General features: G+C 40.2%; 3 protein-coding genes across 3 annotated transcripts in view; 1 reads left to right on the top strand and 2 right to left on the bottom strand.

Moving 5' to 3' along the window:
- The window catches only part of LOC115449799 (serine/threonine-protein kinase D1), a 151903-nt gene that overhangs the window by 53647 nt on the left and 75822 nt on the right, over window positions 1-22434 (top strand). The window lies entirely within an intron of this gene.
- On the bottom strand, window positions 5353-9640 carry LOC115449770 (juvenile hormone esterase-like). Its single transcript, XM_030177663.2, has 7 exons — window positions 8738-9640; window positions 8168-8325; window positions 7533-7837; window positions 7151-7363; window positions 6130-6933; window positions 5883-6044; window positions 5353-5568 (listed from the first exon to the last, which is right to left on the bottom strand). Exons 1-7 carry the CDS (start codon window positions 8781-8783, stop codon window positions 5541-5543), a joined length of 1716 nt encoding a protein of 571 aa, XP_030033523.1. The 5' UTR covers window positions 8784-9640; the 3' UTR covers window positions 5353-5540.
- LOC115449752 (juvenile hormone esterase) lies at window positions 11561-22336 on the bottom strand. The gene is made up of 7 exons (XM_030177638.2): window positions 20972-22336; window positions 20496-20822; window positions 19927-20243; window positions 13977-14189; window positions 12949-13746; window positions 12516-12683; window positions 11561-12411 (listed from the first exon to the last, which is right to left on the bottom strand). The coding sequence occupies exons 2-7, from the start codon at window positions 20658-20660 to the stop codon at window positions 12348-12350; spliced, it is 1725 nt and encodes a 574-aa protein (XP_030033498.1). The 5' UTR covers window positions 20661-20822; window positions 20972-22336; the 3' UTR covers window positions 11561-12347.

The raw sequence follows: 22434 nt of genomic DNA, 5'->3' as shown, positions 1-22434 counted from the left end.
CAACACCAAATAGTTTTATTTCGATGAATTTTAATATAAATGTTATATAAATGATTCCTAAAGTAAAAAAATCTACTTCTTCGAAAGTAATTAAACTAAAGTAGAAAGTCTTGAATAGTGATAGCTTGCCGTTGCGTTACGTGTGACGATTCAGATTTCGGGAAACATAAATTTTCCATATAATGCTGTGATCATGTATAATTCGTAATGACATTTAGCCTTAATAATATTATGTAACCTAATGTTTTCGATTTGATCAATGTTACATTACATTGATGATCCTATAAATAAATGCAATGCTCTTCGTGCAAACGACCTTAAGCAATTTCTTCTATACTGGAATTTATTAATCGTTAATAATTATAGAAAGGCATCTTGGCTACGGCTACAGCTTCTTTCCTGCTAAATCCGATTGATGTAAATTTAATTATTAAGCTCAAATACAAGTATTCATTTATTGTAAGAGCAACAAAAGTATTAAAATTATAATCACAATACCTACCTATAACATTATCCACATACATAACTTTGTAAACATAATTTCCCCAAAGCATTAGTTATCATATTCATCAAAAAGACAAACAATTTATGGTACCTGCCTACTTAATTGCTTGTAATATTCTCAACTAATGTTATTCGTTAAATTTTAATTGTATTTTCAAGCCATTTTAAATTCAAGTAAATATAAGAATTAAATTAATAACTGATAACTGGAAATCTAAGTATAATCAAGCCATTAAACAGAAATGGTAAATACCGAAAAATAAAATCTATATCCGATAAAAAAAAACATCCTCTAATGTCTCATTTAGACTGTTGGCGAATAACTTGGCAAATAAATAATACTATGAACTTTGAGTAAAGAATACACTCGAATAAGCCGTTTACACACTCGTATTCGTCTGTACCCAATATTACTTGGATATAATCATTATATTAAACTAGCTGACCCGACAGACGTTGTCCCGTCTGAACTATGAATTTGCAGCGCGCATTCTGTCAATCGCTGACAGTTATTTCAAACAATTGACAGTTATATAAAATTAATATTTTCGTTACGTTTTCTTAAATTTTCTAATTTTCCGCGCAATTTTTAAAATTTTTTTCTTTCATAAGAACCTTTTCCTGACAATAACAAACACACCAAAAAATATAGTGAAATCGGTTCAGCCGTTCACGCGTGATGGCGTGATTCATTTTTATATATATAGATTACTTTACAGAATCTCAAATGCGTTATTCCAACATAGCGATAACTCGGGAGACATGCGATTCAATCAGATTTGTCATTATGACCTAAATTCACTTGCTTTATTGAATAACAAAACTTATAAGACTCGCTTCAATCTCGATTCTGTATTCAAAAAGAAATTTAACTGTCTTCAAAAACCACTCAAAACCAAAAAATAATTTCACATAACAGGTATATACTGGATACGAATATTAGAGTCAGTGCCTAATTAAAATTGATAGTTAAGCTAGATAAATACATGAACATGTACTAACAACGTAACAAATTTGAAGTGTAGAATTTCACTTACAATCTTCTTCTATCTATATCTATTATAATAAATCTGTAGAGAGGTCAATTCTGTACATGAAATATATTTCCAAAATAACTATCAGGGGGTGATTAGGGATCGATACTGATGCCAAAAATGCAATTAGTAAAATTTTTGTCTGTCTGTCTGTATAACCGTTATAGAAACAAAAACTACTCGACGGATTTTAACGAAACTTGGTACAATTATTTGTCATACTCCTGTGCTGGTTATAGTATACTTTTCATCACGCTACAATTAATAGGAGCAGAGCAGTGAAGGGAAATGTTGGGAAAACGGGAGAAGTTAGTCCATTTTTTAAGCTTCCGTCGCGTGTGCAACCTTAATGGTTAAAGCTACACAGAAATCATGTATGACGGAAATGTTCTCCTTAAAATTATGTAAAAAATATCCCACGACAGCATATGTCTATCTTTTATGGTTGACTCACAATAACACGTGTAACTCCCGATAGCTTAGCAGTTCGAAGCTTTCTCATTATATTTTTCTACTCTTACGTTTATAACACTCTCAGTCATCCCTAATTAAAAAAGTTAACATTATTAAATATTCCATAAAAAGAATCATAGAAATCGGTATAGAAACACCAATGTTATACATGAGATACGCTAATAATAAGCCATCATGCGTGAATACTGAATCATGCTATAAGGATTATTTTTGTATATATATAAGGTCGCGAACGCACAGGCAGGCGGCTTGCTTGGCACCTAGAGGCTAGCGAATCACCTAGCGAGTAGCTTCGTAAAACGAACATTCTCGAACGTTCGCGACCGGCTCCATTTTTGAAGTCCGAAATCCACGCGGGCGAAGCTGAGGGCGGAAGCTAGTACCAAATAAAGAGTAGGTTGATTGATGGGTCGGTTCGATCATATCAATTAATTGCATGGAAAAACATTTCTTTATTTTTTAATATATTACTACTGTGCCAGTGTTAAAGTGCCGTGCGATTATATTTGCAATATTTACCATTTCCGCATCATTTACTGGAGATTTCCTTCACAAAAGGAAACATTCATCGTAATTAACAAGCGTTGTACGTGATGCGCGAGTTAAACAAACAGACAACATACGAATTTACTACTATTTTATTAATTTCCGGGTGGACTGGAGTGTTATTTTAAGGTCACCGATTTTACGATCCAGCGAGAAAACCTTCTGAGGGGACCGAAATCATTGGGCGACCATTAGATCAATTCCTAAAACAATACGGCATAGGCTCCTTACGTAAGCATGCCGACCAATACCTCAAAATGATCCTGTTTGATCCATTGCGGACGTCTCCAGTGTCTCGATGCCTCGTTGGCCACCGCGACCTACACTGCGCGGTGTATAGCGGCCCTCTCTTTATATTCATCTTATTTATACTTCATTTTTTTTTTTGTAGTTGAGTGTTAATTGTTGCCTTAGATTTTTATGTAATAATACAAAGTGCATGATAACGTAGTTGGGAATTGAGCGGTCGGCCGAGAGGAATGTCAGGCTCAAAACCCAAAGGCACACTCCTTTCATTCTTCGAAGTTACTTGAACATTGTTTATCACTTATCGTTAGCTTAACTGTGAAAGAAATCATCGTAAAGAAACCTGCGTACCTACCCGAGATTTATTTAAAAGAATTTCGCGGATATTTGAATTCTGCTAACACTTACTAGCCCAGCGTAGCCTACGACCTAAACCCTTTCAGTAGTAGAGAAAGACTGTGCTCAGCAGTTGGCTGTATAGGGCTGATATTATAATACAAAGTTTAGTGTAGTGTTGCTACTGGTTGCGGTGGCCTCTCCACATTCCCGGGCAGTTCACATAGTAAGAGCGGTTGCAGACGATAATTTGGCACTTTCCGTCAGAGGAATACCCTAACCGTCGCTATTGCGTCCAAGATGATCACCGTGCAGTTTTATTCAGCATTGCCGTGCATAGGGCGTATATAGTGTTAGGGGCTCAGCTCGGCGGTCGCCTGACGTTCTCCATCTCTGCAGGCGGTCTAACATTGGGTCGTAACGCAACATAATCGCCAAGTCGCCCCCCCACGAAGGCTGGGCGGTAGGGCATGCATTCCTATAATCGATAATCGGTAATTTATCGGTTATCGGGCCATTTAAGAGGAACGATAATTATCGGAAAAAATACCGATAAATATCGATTATCGAAAATTATCCTATGACGCCTTTTTTACACTTATTGCAAATAAATTCGCCGAATAACTTGGCTTATAAATATGAATTATGAAAAATGAATACACTCGAATAAGCCGTTCTTACACACTCGTATTCAGGACTCGTACTCGTCAATTTTTTACTTTGATGTAAATCGTTAATAGTAATGTAGAATTACTTTACAGAGTCAATATAGTCAATAGTCAAGAGGGTAATTTTATTTAATTAAGAAATACCATAGTTGATTTTAAAAAGGTTTTTTTTTTTTTTTTAGTATGTTATATACTGCTCAAAACAATCAGGGGCAGGGGATTTTCTCTTTGATGAGCAAGCTTCGCAGCTCATGACGGTAAATGCCCAAGTTCGTACCTTATTTCTTCTGAAATAATGACATGTTATCCCTTGGCAACATTCATTGTTATGAAGAAGACAGCACGGTTCATGGGTGATACTGTTAGGAGCCTCCTTGTTCGTTGTGAGAAGGCGCGAGGATCTTGTCATTGGGGTCAACCGGACTTTGGCCTTATTTCTATATGGGGTTCCAAGAACCTAGTTGGGTTCAATGCCAAGAAAACGCAGGTGTGTGCGATCACGTGGAAAAGCTTTTCGTTTTCTTTTCTCCCCCATTTTCAGGGTATTTCACTCTCATTGCAGACTGACCTGCGTATCCTCTTTGTATATTCGCTGTGATCTGAATCCTAGTAATCACATCGAAGGCGTAATATGTACATGCCACGTCACGTAAAGTTGGAATCCTGAACAGGCATGCTGCGGTCTCTCACGGTCAGCCCATTCAGTCTCTCGTGAATTCGCGGTTATCGAATACTGCTCGCCACTCAGGGACGGTTACGCCCAATACTCGCTCAATGCCTTGCTTGATGGATAGCAGCGGCAGGCCATCCGCATGATGATACAAACATGACGAGAAACTTAAACTCGCTGCAGTTGCGGTGAGATGTCGCATTTCTTAGCGTGTTCTACCAACCGTATCTATGTATCTTTAGAACCTCCCCAGAAAAAACACGCGCGCTGGCATGCGAAACTACAGATTGATAGTTAAAATCATCACGGTCTGAACGCATAGGTACGCCAACTCTATTGGCTAGTTAGGACGGGCGCGTGTTCCCTTCTTCTTATAATCCTGAGTCCTTCTGCCGTAGCGTTCTCTTGACATCGCGCTCACCATCACTTGCAATGCAATCATTTTGTCGTGCCAGAATAAAAAATAAAAAGGTGTTTATACTCTATTGGCCACTTTAATGAGAACTGCTAACAAAAATGGTGATCCTCCTTTGGTTTTCAATTTTATAAAAAGAAATCTACATTATTTAGTGGCCAGTTATAATTAAAACCTTAAGCAGAAAGTTTAATTCTACTTTTAAGTATTGTTCGGCCGATTGCTTTGAGCAGTATATAATATGAATTACACGTTTGCCCATAGCAAAGTGACAAAAAAAACAAGATTTTTATTTTATTTTAAAAACCGATATTTATCGGTTTTTATCGGAAAATAAAAACGATATTTTTTATCGATTATGGGAATATTCTGATAATTGTATGCCCTACTGGGCGGTATAAGTAAATCACGTTTTCCATGAAAAGAAAAAAAAAACGATGTAAAAACAAATGTATTTTATTTTACTTTGTGTTGATGTTTCTAATACTAATTTACATTAATAATTATAAAATATAGTCAAAACGACAATGATATAAACATAACATATATGTATACGGAATTGTTGAAGAGCATTGGTCCAGTTATAGTCGTTAGTTAAACCAATGTCGAACGATTAAACTAACTTTAATTTAACTAATAATAGATGTTTATTTTTTCAACTTCTCCGTCATTTCCCTGTAAAAGAAAATTATAGTCAGGTAAATAAATTTACCAAGTAGGTACGTGTCGCACTAAAATTATATTATAATATGAATTATTATTTTCCGATGAAAAAATCACATTCACTTGGTTTAATACAAATTTCGAGGTTTCTCTTAAGCCACATAATACGCATGAACCATTATTTGCAACATCACTCGCTGTTCTAATATCTTACCAATCTTGTCACAAGTTGCAATAAATTGCTTTATATATCCGCAAATGTGTAATAGTAGTTTCCTATAAACTCGCTGCAAAGATAAGGCATTACCAGGTTATCGTTAACTCACCTGATCTGGGCGTCGATGCTGTCGTAAAATTGCACCATGTCTGTTTGCTCCGGAGTCATCTCGGTAAGCTTGTATGCTGGGCCGACAGAATCCTGGTAGCGGATGTTGTCTTTGCTCACTGGTGGCCATGGGGAAACGTCATCGGCCATGCAAGTTGGATTACTGGAATAAAAGGTTTATAGAACATGAACAATTGTCTAATAAATGGCGTACTAGATTCAGAATAAAATTTAATACTAATATTTACCTGCAGCGAATAAAGTTAATTATCATGTTTGTCATCCACTCTTTCATATTGTCGTCTTTTGTTTTGGGTGGGAAGGAAACGTAGTCTTGAAGCGCTGAATTTACTCGCAAGATGTATGTCAAATCCTCGGCGTGGGCGGCGCCGTCATAGTCTATCCACAAACCATATTTTAAGGGACTGAACTCGCTCTTGTAAGAAAACTGATGGAAATACAGTGGAGCTCCACCCAGCAGTGATCTCCATTCCGCAAATTTGAATGCTGCATGATTAAATAAACTGTTGGTAAGTACACTTATCAAAGCATCCAATGTCACCGTGCCGTTTAAATACTTTTGCTGAAGTGCCGCCGCCAACGTTGCCGCTTCTTCTGCTGGCACGCCAAACGATATCCTCGGGGGCAGCCCCAGCGCTGGGTTCTGTTGGGCGCGCTCCACGAGGTTAAATACCAGTATGAGATAACGGAAGACTTCCGCTTCGTCTGTGGTAAAACTGAGCAGTGTCGGGTAGTCTTTACCACGACCTTCGCCTATAAGATTTATTGGATCATCCTCCAGGACTCTGGTAACACCGGTAATTTCGTCTTCAATGATTGGCACGAAGGTACAGAGTCCAGTGTTGTACTGCACTTTCTCGCTGGCATAAATGAGTTGATTGAGAGGCGTGTTCAGTAACTGTTGGTACACGGCAGCGGGGTCTGTGCTCTCGATGCCGAGTTCGGTGAAGAACATTTTATTGACGTTGTCAGAATACGCGCGAGAACCTGTGAAGAAGCTTGGAACAGCTGTACCACTCAACTGTATTACTCTGAAACAACACAATATGACCTCTTATATTGCTATTGAATTGATAGTTTTTGCAAACATTTTGAATACTTAGTTATAGTAGTACTAAAAAGAAGAAATTTTGGTGCAATTGAACAAAGTTGTTTAAAATGTGTGCGTGCGTGCGCACGCGTGCTGTGTGTGTGTGTGTGTAGCCTGACCCATGTTATTTTTGTGACGAGCAAATATAATTCTCTTACTGTTTGAACAGTCCTTTGGCGGCCTTAGAAATCGACAGTAGATGTACACTGGCAGCCCCAGCGCTTTGCCCCATGAGCGTGACATTATCAGGATTGCCACCGAACGCGCGGATGTTTCTCTGCACCCATTTCAGAAGTTCTATCATATCGCGCAGACCGGCATTACCAGGCACCTCCTCTGTGTTAAGTGACAGGAATCCAAACACGCCCAACCTGAACAGTTCATTTATAGAGCTTAAAACATGAATAAAAATGTACGATGTCCTTGGGCTCACCCAAAATGCGAACCATGGCGCAAATAATTGTGGCATATTTTTTATCATGTATGACCCATCTCCACTAAAACAAAATAGTACGTATAAAAATTTATAACACCAATTACCTATAATTGAATGTGACGATAACAACACCCTCGCGCACCAGATATTCAGGTCCGTACATGTCACTATTCCCTGAGCCGGAGGTGAAGGCTCCTCCGTGTATGAACACCAGCACCGGGAGGCCCGAATCACCGTCACCTGAGCAGTCTACGTTTGCTGGCACGTGGACATTGGCGTAGAGACAGTCCTCACTCTGCCCTCTGATTTGCATTGGCAGTATGCCATAGAAAATATCCCTTTGAGGACATGCTGGTCCTTCCACTGACGCATCTAATGGTTCTGTCCAAGGATCAGGGGATTCAGGAGCCTGGAAATTATATTATTATATATATGTGATCCGTTATTGTTCGAGTCGTGTCGTCGCCAATAAAAATATAGTGCATAAGTGATTTTTTTATATGTGACCAGCTCAAAAATAGACATGCCTTAAGTCTTTTATTGTCTGTGTCTGGATTGTAAGAATATGGAATTACGTCCAGCGAATGCTTAATCAACAAAGATTTTTAAGAAAGAAAATTTTAGTAGTTCAAACAAACTTCTTCACCTACATAATAAATATTTGAAGAGAATCTAATCCATGAACTAAATTCCTGCCGTAGGCATGATTAATGAGGATATAAAATATAAGATTGTATACCCTAAAGCGCCTGTTGCCTACTGGCGGCTTCGCATACGGGATCCCTCGAAAACTGTGGTACTGCGTGGAGTTCTCCGCGAGCAGTACGCGCCCGCACACCGGCCCCGAGTCCAGCTCTACCTTCACCGGGCACTTGTCACACTCGGCGGCATAGCTCACTGAAAACGTAATAAAATGTATTATTAATTATTAGTAACGTATGTATTAGGCTATGCAATGTCGGGGTTAGACTCCATCTATTAATTAAACCTAAAATAAAATCGACGTCGTTACATCGAAACGGTTAAATACAATCGATATATAAATATGTATTCCTGAACTTTTTATCTAATACTACTATTGTAATCATGTGATAATAAAAATAATAAATACATTGTACCTACAATCCTGAACTAACAGACTAGTCTTGTGTGAAAGGTTACGAAAAATGTGAAAGACAATGGGTGCCACACCAGACCCTGAATGATTGTACTTTCTGAGAGTCGAATTTTGAAGTAACACAGTCCTTTATGGGTGATCTCCCATAAAGGACTGTGTTACTTCATAATTGACGGTACATTTAAAACGCACATTGGATGCAGAGCGCCGCAACCCCAATTAGCAGACGGTAGCACATTTTGGTGTGAATTCAGCGTTACTTCCTGGCTGTTTTTATACAAACTTATGCAAATATACGCTACCTAATGAAATGAAACATGTTTAGTCTGAACAAATCTTTGGAGACGATATTATTGAAGAAAATGTTTTATGCGCTCTTAATTTTACCTATTTTATAATCGTCTCTAGAAGGTCTTCCTCTCGTGAACACGTGGTTTAGTAGATATATATTATTTTTGTTTTAGATAAGAAATGTTATTCAAAATGGAATTAAAATAAAGCCCAAAAATAAACATAATGATTTACTATATTGCAGATTAATTCCTGGTGTTACGCGGGATGGCGGGATATTTTTTTGAAATAGTTGACTTACACTCCATATTTTGATGACAAGGAATTGTTGTGATGGTTCGTCAATCAATCGATAATCCATTTAATTCAACTAAAAAGGCATAAACTGAACATTATTTTACTCTCGGGCACTTCATAAATTTTAATTATGAATTACATTATAATGTTATTTAAAAATACATCTTTTCAAACAGTATTCGTATCGTTTTAATTATTATATAACTATTTATTGTGTGGAGGTTTACAATAAGTAACTGCAATACTTTGCCATACGTGGCATTTATGAAATTTTACAGTACTAATCTCACGTTGAGGATTACAATGATTTGAATACAACTAAATACAACATGTACCACGAAACTCCACCGAAGCGCAGTTGTATTATAATGCTGAAGTCTCAGGTTCAATCCACGGGTCGGGTATCAGCCCAGAGTCTGGCATATGTCCGATAGGGCAATAAGGCTTGCCTTTTTTATTGCTTTGAATGACGAGACGAGCTTGCCATTTGCCTGATGGTAAGCGATGCGACCGCCCGTAAACAGTAGAAACATAATCCAACACCTTAAATTACAAAGTTTTGTTTGGTATTCCATTGCGCCCGCCATCCTGAGACGTGAGATGTTAAGTTTTATTATGCTCAAAATTACACTGACACTGTAGTATATTACCAGTATATGTATACCACAACCATTTTTCAAAAAAGATCATGCAACGCTGTATTGGGATCGATCTATTATCACAGACAGGACTATTGTTGCCAATAAACCTTATATTGTGATAGTAGATCGATTGTCGCGCCGGGCAATACTTGTTGATGTCACCATTCCGCATGACGATAACCTTGTTAGGGCCGAAAAAGACAGAATGCCTCCATATTAAGACTTGGCACACGAGGTTACTGACGTGTGGGATGTGGATGGATTCTACAATTAATGTCCCGATTATCGTTTCTGCGTAAACCCTTGATACCAAAGAGCTCCGACTTACATCTTCAGAAGCTCTCAAGTGGCCCTTATGTCAGAGGCCAGATGCAGAAGGCAGTATTGCTGAACACGGCGCGCATTGTGAAGAGATTCCTCACTTTGAATCCGTAGCCGCCGCGCCGGTGGCTTGGGTTTTTAGCTTCCCTATCATAGGGTGATTCATATATTTAATATTATTATGTATTTTTTTTAAGATATGTATAAAAAATTACAAAAAAGGAACTTTAAAATGAAAAAGACAAATTAAAGAATTATACAATATCGAACACACTTGCACAAACAAATGGGTCACGCTCTCAGCATTCGCGAACTGTATAATATTTGAACACCGACACAGCGAAATTAAACATTACACAATATACACCTGTTTCAATTTTGCTTTTCTCATTATTTTTGATGTAGGTATCATTAAGGCAGTTGTATTCGTTATACGTTTTTATTACCTACGTTTTTTGATCATTAATATGTACTATAGAACACTAAACCTGTAATTCGATTATTCTTATAGTATCTAACCTCATCACCGTCACTTGATTGTGTCCGACAAAGCGATAGCCCCCCCCCCCCCCCTCTTCCCCCTTTCACATTATCGGTGTATTACAGTTATGTATGAGCTTATAATGTTTTTATTTTGTTAGAGGTATGTAAACCAGACGATAGCTAAAAATACTGTATGTCAATTTTTGTAAACGTCTTACCATGCATGTGTCGGTTATTTCCATTTAGTGGCACTTTGCGTCTTATATATTTTATATCGTATTGTAACATTTAAAAGAATGGTAGTATAATAATACTTTTGCTCGCGACTTCACTAGCGTGAAACAGTTTTTCGGGATAAAAGTCCTGCTTGATATAATTCCCTAATACAGATTAGACTATATCCTTCTCTGGGTCTCAAACTACCTCCATACCAATTTTCATGGAACTCCATAGGGTAGTTCTTGAGTATTTCGCGTTCAAACAGGCAGACAGATGCGGCGGCGGACTATGTTATTAAATAATAATAATATCAGCAATGTATTATATAAGTACTGTCCCACTGCTGGGCCCGGGACAGTACTTAGAGAGAGAGAGAGGGATTCGGCCTAATGCGGGTTGACAGACATGTTATAGTTATGAAACGTTTATAACGTTAGTAATATAGTCCCTATCAATGATTTACAAATAACTTTGTATATAGGCGCGGCAAAAGGACTCCACTAAACCTAATTGTAAGTGGAGTGGGATCTAGATAGGCTCCATCGAGTTGATTATCCCTCGCTAGTCGACACAATTATGCCAACTCAAATCGGCCGCTTAAATGAGTAATACACAGGTTGATACCGAAAAGCGACACTTACGTAAGCCTCTATGGCAGGTTTTAACACCTCATTTACAGTGATTGCTGTCAGGGCGGATATAAATACATTCTACCAGCATAACATTTTATATATCATCATATAATTCTGAAGGCATACTACTGTGGGTTTCAGATATTTATTGCTAAAAACTAAACTACATTCACTTATTTTAGAATGTATGTTTAAGTATAACTTAAACTAAACGAAACGCTGAATATACAATAAGATAATTTACTAAATTGATGGTAGTTTAAAGTTAAATATAAATACTCATTAAAAAAGTCACGGAACAGTGAAGCAATGGCATAAACAAGCTCATAAGTAAGGAATTAAAATATAACCAAAAATATTGCGCGTAATAGAGCGGCTAAACTCTACTTATCATCTAAATAAGTGATGTTAGCGGTTCAGAATTTGTTTGGTTTCGCGGAGAAAGTGTCTCACGACGACCAGCCTTCCTGGGGGGCGACTGAGCGGTTACGTTGGAATCACCGTGGCTTACGAACAGGCGTTGAGCCGCCCAGATTACTTTTAAGCAGGCTGAATAGCTATACCTTAGGGTATAGCTATTCAGCCTGCTTAAAATCTTGACATAAATATTTGTCTAATATAAATAAATCCTAGACATAGTCTATCTGTGTGTCCAAATACATCGTAATCCATTTAGCGTTTACTATTAACAATTATAATCGAAACATACAAATCTCCTATTATCATTAACAAGTGACGTAGCAAAGTAAAATATCCAAATTATATATTGCATATTGTATAATAATATAATTTCAGGCAAAATATCTTATCGGTTTAAAAATTACTTATCATCAAAATTCTCAAGAATCCTGCAATGGTCGTGCACCAACCATCACGAGAATCAATTAATGTAAGTCTAATAACTGATTGGTTATTGATTCAGTGTGGATAGCGGATGTCGTTTTCTTCCATGGTAGGATTACTTTCCATCTTCGATGTGTTTCTGGAATATAAGTAAATGTATTAAAATACCCAGTTCCTACTATCTACTAGGTTCATTAATCAATTTGTTTTTCGAGATCGTCCCTTATTTATTTGGGAACTCACACGCTGCTCTCTAGGCTGTCGAAGAATTTGATCATGTCCCACTGTTCATGCGTGGGACCCCTGTTGTGGTATTCACCAGGGTTGTTAATGACCTGGTAGTTTAACACGTGGCTATTGAAAACTGGAGGCCACGGAGAAGTTGTAATGTCCTTGCTGCACGTTGGATCGCTAGAATAAAGGAAAACATAATATTCGATCAAAATATTACGGTTTACGAAACGTATAACATAATAATCAGATGTAGGAAAATAATTCACGTAGCGTAGTTACTTACACCCGGAATTAAAAATATCCGTTTCACCTATCCAGTTGAATCCACTTGAATGAGAAATAACATGTGGTGTTGTATCGGTGCTTTTTTTACTTATAATAAATTGGAATTCGAAAACATGATACTAACATTATAAGTATTTGAGTGATGTTTATGACTTACTCGCACTTCATGAAATTTGTGAAGAACGTGATCATCTTATCCTTCATGCGATTGTCCGTCGGAAGTAACGCGCCTTTCTCCCTTAACAAGGCAGTAGATCTGAAGACTAAACTCAGATCCTCACCGTGTGTAGCTCCCTTATACTCGTCCAGAAATAACGCTTTAGCAAGAACGTTAAACTCAGTCTCGTAGGAGAATTCATACAAAAACACGGGAGCCCCTGATTCTGACCTCCACTGTGCCAATTTGTAAACAGCATGTTTAAATATTTCGTCTGTGCAAAGGATTATGTATTCGTCCAAGGTGGGTTTCCCGTGGAAATATCTCATGCGCACTCTTCTGGCCAGCTCTAGACCTTCGGTCGGAGGTACTGAGAATATCAAATTCGGAGGCAAGATTAACAGTGGATTCTTTTCAATACGATCCAGCATTTTGATATAATCCAAACGCCATTTAAACACCTCGCACTCCGTGGTAGTGTAGCCTATAATGAGAGGATATTCTTTACCTCTTCCTCTTTTTACAAGCTCTTCAGGATCGTCTTCGATGATCCTTGTGACTCCTGGGTGTTTGGCTTCCACGACTGGAACGAAGGTGACTATGCCAGTCTCGTATTGTACAACTCGATTGGCTTCAACTATTCTCTCAATAGGTATGGTAACTAGTTGTTTGTGAATGGCGACAGGATCAGTGGTGTTGATGCCAAGTCTGGTGAGGAACATCGTGGCGACTAGCCGGGCGTATATCGGCGACGGACTGTAATAGCTCGGGAATGCTGTCCCGCTCATTAATATGACCCTGCAAAATTATTTTTAACCCATTGTCATTTATACTTCAGTTCGGGTAACTGATGAATTATAAAATCATTATAAAGCATAATAAACAATAATACCTAAAACATATAATCTACTCAAATAGAAATATGCAATAAGACCTTTTTCGTTTATTTTTTTGAGATGAAACATACTCTTTTCATCTTACCATTAACTTAATTAATCATAGTTACTATTCCAGAACAAATCTGTTACCTCCTAAAAAGTCCTTTGGTGGCCGGAGACAAGGAGAGAAGGTGGGCGGATGTGGACCCAGCGCTATGTCCACTCAAGGTGACATCTTCAGGATTCCCGCCGAATGCTTTCGCGTTTCTCTGGAGCCAGCGTAGAAACGTCACTTGGTCCCGTAAACCATTATTTCCAGGTATTTCTGATGTATTCAGAGATAGGAAACCGAAGACATTTAGTCTGAAAAAGTAAACAATCGACTGTGATGTCCCTGGCCGATCCTCCATACTAAAACAAGTATTGGGTCCTTAACAGTGACTCTAAAGTTGAATAAAATCAATAATGATTTCTTAAGTCTACGCGAAGGTTAGACATTTAAATTAAACTATTTTACGAATTTTATCGCGGTTTTAATATTTTACTTTTCTCCCGACGTTTCGAAGACTTTGCAGCCTTCATGCAGCCTTCAGTCCCCCCCGTGACTATGAAGGCTGCAAAGTCTTCGAAACGTCGGGAGAAAAGTAAAACATTAAAACCTCGATAAAATTCGTAAAATAGTTTAATTTAAGGTTATAGCTTAAGGTCCATTTTCATACATTTTGTTTCACCTTTAATCTGGGTAACTAAACAAGTATTGACAAGTAAAGAATTTAAATTCACGTCTAGTTAGTGATTAGTTCTCGCAGTTGAAAGAAAAACGTAAAAATAATTAATATGCATGGATATTTCGGCCTTTAAAATTTAATACGACGAAATTTTAAAGGCCGAAATATCCATGCATATTAATTATGTAGGGACACAGAATGAATATGGTAATTGTTGGAGACGAATGAAACTCGAAGCTCGGATTAATAATGAATGATTTATTGATACAGGTGCCCTATATTTATATCAATTGCTTAACGCCAGTAAGGTTGACACAACCAATGAGTGCGCGCGGGCAACAGTCCATCTCTCTCGCACGAACCTATAGCGCGCCCGCTCGCACACTATAAATATGTGCGCCTCAGCGCGCCGATGGCTGATTGCACCTCAGGTCCGATGCCGGTGAGCACGCCACGTACCGTCTTGGTTTGTTCGATTGGACAGACATTTTGCGCTCCATGTACGCGGTGTGAGATTGCACCCACTGTAGCCAGTTCGCATGCTTAACAGCGATATGTGGTTATGTGGGTAGATCCCACATCACTCCCCCCTCAAGCGAAGCGTACATTTGGTTTTACCACTCTCCCGGATCTGGTGACGTAGGGCTGGTTAGACTGTCGAAAACTAAGGTCGGCTGTCTCCTCGATCGTTTCAGTGCAGATGTAGGCTGGCTTAAGCCTGTCTAGCGATATCACAGCTGAACGAAGCGGTAACTTGATCTTAAAGTATTTGTCGTAACGCTTGATAACTTCGTAAGGGCCGTCGTAGGGCGGAGTCAGCGGAGGAACAACTTGATCGTTTCGCACGAAAACATGTGTGCACGTTGCCAGGTCTTTGTGCACGAACGGCTCTCGTCCAGTACTGTTAGAGCAAGATGTAGACTTGAGCGATGCCATGGTGTCCATAAGCCGACGAATGTAGTCATTTTCCTCATGACTTAACTTAGCCGTCGGGATGATGAAATCAGACGGTAAACGGAGTGTTGTTCCGTATGTCATCATTGCCGGGCTAAATTTTCCGTTGGGGCGGAGTGCGGTGCGTAATCCCAAAAGCACTGTAGGCAATTCATCCGTCCACTGAACGGAGTTACCGCGGGCCATTAGTGCTGCTTTCAAGGTTCGATGCCATCTTTCGATAAGGCCATTGGATTGTGGATGATAGGCTGTAGTGCGGATGCGTGAGATGCCAAACTTCTTCATCAGTGAGTTGAAAAGTTGCGACTCGAATTGCCGGCCTTGATCGGTTGATATGCGTGACGGGCATCCAAATCTTGTAATCCAGTTGTTGTATATAGCTTTCGTTACGTTTTCCGCCGTGATGTCAACTAGTGGAATTGCCTCCGGCCACCTGGTGCAACGATCGATGATAGTAAGACAGTAGCGACAATTATTAGACAATCGCAGTGGTCCCACAATATCGACATGTATGTGTTCGAAACGCTCAGAAGGCGGAAATTCGCCTAAAGGTGTGGTTACATGGCGGTGTATCTTGGCTCGCTGACAGTCAAGGCATGCTCTGGCCCAGTTGCTGATGTCTTTGTTCATGTTTGGCCAAAAGAATTTCGTACTGATCTGCTTCCGTGTGGCTCTGATACCTGGTGACACAAATCGTGTTGCGCTCTGAATGCAGCAAAACGATATATTGGCGGCAGATATGGTCGAGGTTTGCCAGTGGACATCTCGCATCTGATTGGTCGGTTGTTTCCTTGTTCGGTGACGTCACTGAAGTTCAAATTGGCTTGCTTTTCAAGTTGCTCTAGTTCAGGATCGCCGCGTTGATCGAGAGATAGCTTTTCGTAATCGATGGGGGAAGGACATTGTAATTCTTCGATGCGAGACAATGCGTCGGCCACTGCATTTTCGTCGCCGCGCACATATTCTATGTTTCCACAAAATTGGCTGATAAAGTGCAACTGCCTCTCTCTCTTTGGCGTGTCGGTACTGCTTGCAGGACGTTTGAGTGCATAAGCTAACGGTTTATGGTCAGTGAATACGGTCACTTCGCAGCCTTCTATAAGTCGTCGAAAGTGTTTCACCGCAGTGTAAATAGCCAGTAATTCGCGATCATAGACACTGTAGCGACGCTGTGTTGGGCTCATCGTCTTGGAAAAATATGCGAGTGGTTTCCACACATCGCCCACCTTTTGTTGCAATACGGCACCAAGGCTGCAGTCAGAGGCGTCTGTCATTATTGCCAGTGGGGCACCGATGACTGGGTGCGCCAAAGTCGTGGCTTTCAAAATGCTTTGTCGGCACTTTTCGAAAGCTTCATTAGCTTCTACGTTCCACTCTATCGGTGACTTGTCGTTGCGTTTCCTATCTTGCAAATATTTGTTAAGCTCAGTTTGCAGCTCCGCTTGATGTGGCAAACAGCTACGATAAAAATTGATCATGCCCAGGAAACGGCGTAACTCGGCGACTGTTTTTGGTTTTGGGTAGCTGGATATGGCCTTGACACGTTCATCAGTGGGTTGTATGCCATCAGCAGACACGTTGTAGCCAAGAAAATTGATTCTTTCTTTTCCAAACTCGCATTTTTCGACTTTTATAGTGATACCATATTTATCGAGGCGTTCTAGGACTCGCCGTAATAGATTTTTGTGGCTCTCTTCGTCCATCGAATATAATAAAATATCGTCGACAAAACAAAAACAATTGTCTATGCCTCGTAGAACCTCGTGCATAAACCTTTGAAATGTTTGGCTGGCATTGCGTAATCCGAACGTCATACATTTGAATTCAAACAAGCCAAACGGTGTGGTTATCGCCGTTTTCTGGGAATCTTCCTTGGCAATCGGGATCCAATAATATGCCATCCTTATGTCTAGTTTAGAAAATATTTTCATATTGTGCAATTGATATGTAAAATCTTGTATGCGAGGTATCGGGTAGCGGTCGGGCAGGGTGACAGCGTTCAATCTTCGATAGTCGCCGCATACACGTAGTCCTCCATCCTTCTTCTTTACGACGTGCAGAGGGCTCGCCCACGGACTCTTGGAGGGTGTGCAGATACCCATCTCTAGCATCTTGTTGAATTCTTCCTTTGCCACCTTATACTTGTCAGGGAGGAAGGGGGGCGGGGCTGGGCGAAGAGCGGGGGGCTTGAAGTTTCTATGTGGTGAACGACATCATGTTTTACCGGCTGTTTAAGTGACATCGGTCGTAAAAGGTCCGGATACTGGATCAGGATGTCGTGGTATGCTTGGTCATGGTTAATGATGTGTATTGTTCCCTCGAATGTTTTCACTTCAAAGGCGTCGATTGCTAATTCTGTGACCTTGTCGATCAGTTTTTTCGATGAAGATCGATTAGCAACTTGTAGTGACGGAGAAAGTCTGCTCCCAGGATAGAGGTTTTGACATCGGCGATAACGAATGTCCACGACAGATTACGACGAAGGCCTAGATTGAGCCTGAGCGTCTTCTCTCCGTATGTTCTGATGGGGGTATTATTCGCTGCGTATAGTCTGTAGTCACTTGATCTCTTGATTTTTCTGCCAGGAGTGGCCGCTAACACTGATATTTCGGCGCCAGTGTCAACGAGGAAACGTTCTCGCGTGTCGCGATCGTAGACACATAGGCGGTTTGTGGTATTGGGGACATCGACGCCCGCCACATTCGATGTCTGTTCTAGTTTAACGGCTTCTGTCTTCTGCAGCACGGTGATTCGCAGCGCCGTGCCTTATCACTCTAAAACGATAGTGAAACCGGCACTCCCATGTCGGGTCGCCAGGTTTGGTAGACGACTTACTGCGTTGTCGAGGTCTCGAATGAGAACGATCAGGGCGTCTCTTGCGTGAGTAACGCTGCATTGACCGTCCACGCAGTTCAGCAACCTCCAAGGTCAGCCTTTCAATTTGTTTTGCCAATATTTCCAACTGTGTGGGTACCCCCGGGTCGCTTGTTTCTCCCGATACCGCTTCAATCTTTGCTGTGGCGGGTTCTGAGTACTCTACCATCTTGTCAGCCATGGCCGCCAGTGTCTCCAGCGACGACTTGGTGTTAACTGAGAGCACAACGCGTACTTGGGCGGGTAGATGCTTCATCCATTCAATACGCAGTCCGCCATCCGTAATCATCCCTCTACCAAGCTCTCGCATCTTGCGCAGCAGCTGAGAGGGTTTTTGATCACCCAACTCTAAGCCGCTGGTGAGTTTTTGGAAGTTTCTGACATCAGAGTCTTCGTACGCAGCTAACAAACGAGTCTTCAAAGTATTATATTTGTCAGTTGCGGGTGGATTGTAAAGAATATCTGTGAGGTGCTGGAGGTCCGTTGCCTGTAGCTGTTGCAGCACGTAGCGATATTTTTGATCATCCGAAGTCTTCAGCGGGTCCACAACGGCTTCAAATTGCACGAACCATGCCCGAGGAATTTCTCGCCAGAAAGGTAGAAGTCTGGACTGTATGGAGACAGCTGCCACGTCGAGTTCGAGCTTCGTTTCCTGGTTTGCTTCGGTCTTCTCCATCACGTCGGTGTCACCAAATGTAGGGACACAGAATGAATATGGTAATTGTTGGAGACGAATGAAACTCGAAGCTCGGATTAATAATGAATGATTTATTGATACAGGTGCCCTATATTTATATCAATTGCTTAACGCCAGTAAGGTTGACACAACCAATGAGTGCGCGCGGGCAGCAGTCCATCTCTCTCGCACGAACCTATAGCGCGCCCGCTCGCACACTATAAATATGTGCGCCTCAGCGCGCCGATGGCTGATTGCACCTCAGGTCCGATGCCGGTGAGCACGCCACGTACCGTCTTGGTTTGTTCGATTGGACAGACATTTTGCGCTCCATGTACGCGGTGTGAGATTGCACCCACTGTAGCCAGTTCGCATGCTTAACAGCGATATGTGGTTATGTGGGTAGATCCCACAATTATTTTAACGTTTTTTTTTCAACTGCGAGAACTAATCACTAACTAGACGTGAATTTAAATTCTTTACTTGCTAATACTTGTTTAGTTACCCAGATTAAAGATGAAACAAAATGTATGAAAAATAGACCTTAAGCTATAACCTTAAATAAAATCAATAATACAATAAAACAACTGACTGCATGTACCAATAATTTTTCCTGAATAGCTGTCAATACTTGTGTTCTCTAGGTTTTCTACTCGAAAAGAAATGAAATGATGGCTAACATTAAAGTAATTACTATATTTATAACCCCATATTACCTCCATGAGAACTGATTGGTCTTAGGTTAAATTCCCAGGTAAAGCAACACTTTGTTTGATTTAATGCCAATCTTCAATACCTTAAAAGAACATGCTGCTCGTGTAGAAATCAAGTGTGGGATAGGGACACAAGATTCACGTCAAGGTTTTACCTATAATTAAAGGTGATAACAATGATCCCGCGACTGATGAGGTAATCAGGCCCGTGCATGTCCAGGTTTGAAGAGCCTGACTGGAAGCCACCGCCATGGATGAACACCAGTATCGGCAGACCAGCCTCATGTTGGTCAGCCTCGTGTTGCTCGGCTGGAGATTTGCGAGGAACGTGGATATTGGCGTATATACACGACTCGCTCATGCCCTGATGCGGCTGAAACTGTAAGCCATAGATCTCGTCGGTTTGAGTACATATTGGACCTTCCTTGGTCGCGTCTAGATGGTGTGGCCACGGCTCTACCGGTTGCAGCTCCTGTAATTACGATAGTTTTTATTGAAATAGTATCGAATGCCATTGTAAAACTTAGATTACGTGTTTTGTTATGTCTTCTGCCAAGTAGCCATTTGGAGACACTACTAGTAAGTGAAGGTGTAACGGGTCAGTGAAATGATACGTTATCATAAACCAGGGCAACGAGTGCAGAGAAATATCATGAAATACCTTTGTATTATTAAGTAAAATATAGTATATTATTAGTTGAAGACATGATTTTTTTAAGCGAACCTTGAACCGCAGCTCCCCTAGCGGCTGCCGCGCGTACGGTATACCTCGGAAGCTGTCGTACTCCACGCCGGAGGTGGACTGGCGCGTGACTCCGCACACCCACCCACCTTCCACCTTCACGCGCACCTCGCACACGAAGTCTTTGTACTCAGCTGACACTAACATGGGCAATATGGTTAAATTATGGTATAATAGGTCTAAACCAGTCCACAAAAGACTTCATATAAAAAAAATACAATCACACGAATTGAGAACCCGTATCTGGGTAGTGTAGGACTGCCATATGTGTCTGGAGTCAAACCGAGACCGATTAAACTTTTAATGCCTTTGGGTATTACACACAACACACACACAACATCACGCATTTTATCCCCGAAGGGGTATGCAGAGGCGCAACCATGGCACCCACTTTTCGCCAAGTGTGTTCCGTCCCATGATGTGATAGGGGGCGAGCCTATCGCCATATTGGGCCATATTTGGGTATTACGATTGTCATAATACTGAAAACATCTGGTTCCTTAAGTATAACTTGCTATTTGTTTTTAAATTTAGAAATAATAATAAAATAAAACTCAAATAGCCCGAGAGCGAATAGAAATAAATAAAAAAAAAGGCGAAAACGAATATGTATCCGCGGCATGTCGATAGATGGCACTTTTTGCGTAAAAACTGTATAAAATTATATTTTGTTATAATCAAATATAAACTTACCATACGGTAAAAGTAAAACAAATATATAGTACATAGTTGTAACTTGTACTGCTAGGTCTGACCGCAACAGCCAACTGTATTATCATACAATTATTAGACTTAATACCTTTGGGAAACAATCAATATTTGTCGGGAAATAATCAATTCGCTTCACTGATCCAGGGGCAGCGTATTTGGAACGCCAATCGTTAGGTTTAAAGTTTGATTACCAGGTTGGATAATAGAAATTAGTTCTGGGCAATGTTGGTATTGTTGACGTGCTATCATGGTGCCTTCCAGTTGTTGAAACATATCGAAGGATTTTTTAATTTATACTTTATACTCATGGTATATAGGCGGACTTAATGCCATGGGCACTCTCCCAGTCAACCTAGGGTAGCGTAGAGAGGACGGAGACAGGCGCATAATAAAAAGAAAGAGAAAAATACATATTAATAAGAGTAATAAGGATTTTCTTGTTTGTATTCTATGTGGTTTAATAGCGATAACACTCGTATCGCATCGTGAAATGGATATTGGACACATAACTCATGGCAACACAAGGCGTGTCTATCTTCGCATCTGATACTTCACAAAATGTAAATATCCTAAGCAGAGCCTTGAACCCAGTACACCACGTTACACTTTCCTAGTATCCTACTAGAGATATGAGGCGTAACATATTTTCAAATAGCTTTTAACCGCATTTCCACTCGCGTTGTTTATAGTCTATTCTCGAAGTGCGAGGCTCAAAGGAAACACGAATTTGTCCAAATTTTCTTGCTTTCAATATTTTAAGAGTACAAAGTAGTGTATGCGCTGTACATCATTGATCTGAGGTCCCAGGTCGTTTCACACAGTATCAATCAGCCCGGCGCGGCGTCTGGATTTTTTGCCAAAGATGGCGTTATGCTTGCCCCCTCAATCACATTATGGGATGAAACGCACATGGTGTCAAGTGGGTCCCCTGGTACTGCTTACCATTTCGGGGACAAAGACGCGATGTGTATTTCTTAGTAGCCTAACTTACTATTTATACGTCAGCGCTCAGTCCATGAAACTGCCATTAAAATCGACCCAGCCGTTTTAAAGATTAACGGTCATTTCAATTAACGTGTATTATAATTGGATTTCGTGGTTGTTAGGTACATCGTTACCTCAAGTTAATTGATGTAGGTAAACATGTGTTTAAGATATCATACATTATGTGTAATAACTTCGGTCACGCAATAGGAAATATACAACCTCA

This window comes from Manduca sexta, chromosome 13 (genome assembly GCF_014839805.1).
Source record: "Manduca sexta isolate Smith_Timp_Sample1 chromosome 13, JHU_Msex_v1.0, whole genome shotgun sequence".
Taxonomy (NCBI): Eukaryota; Metazoa; Arthropoda; class Insecta; order Lepidoptera; family Sphingidae; genus Manduca; species Manduca sexta.
The sequence above is the reverse complement of the archived record's forward strand: the minus strand, read 5'-3'. Positions and strand labels throughout refer to the sequence as shown.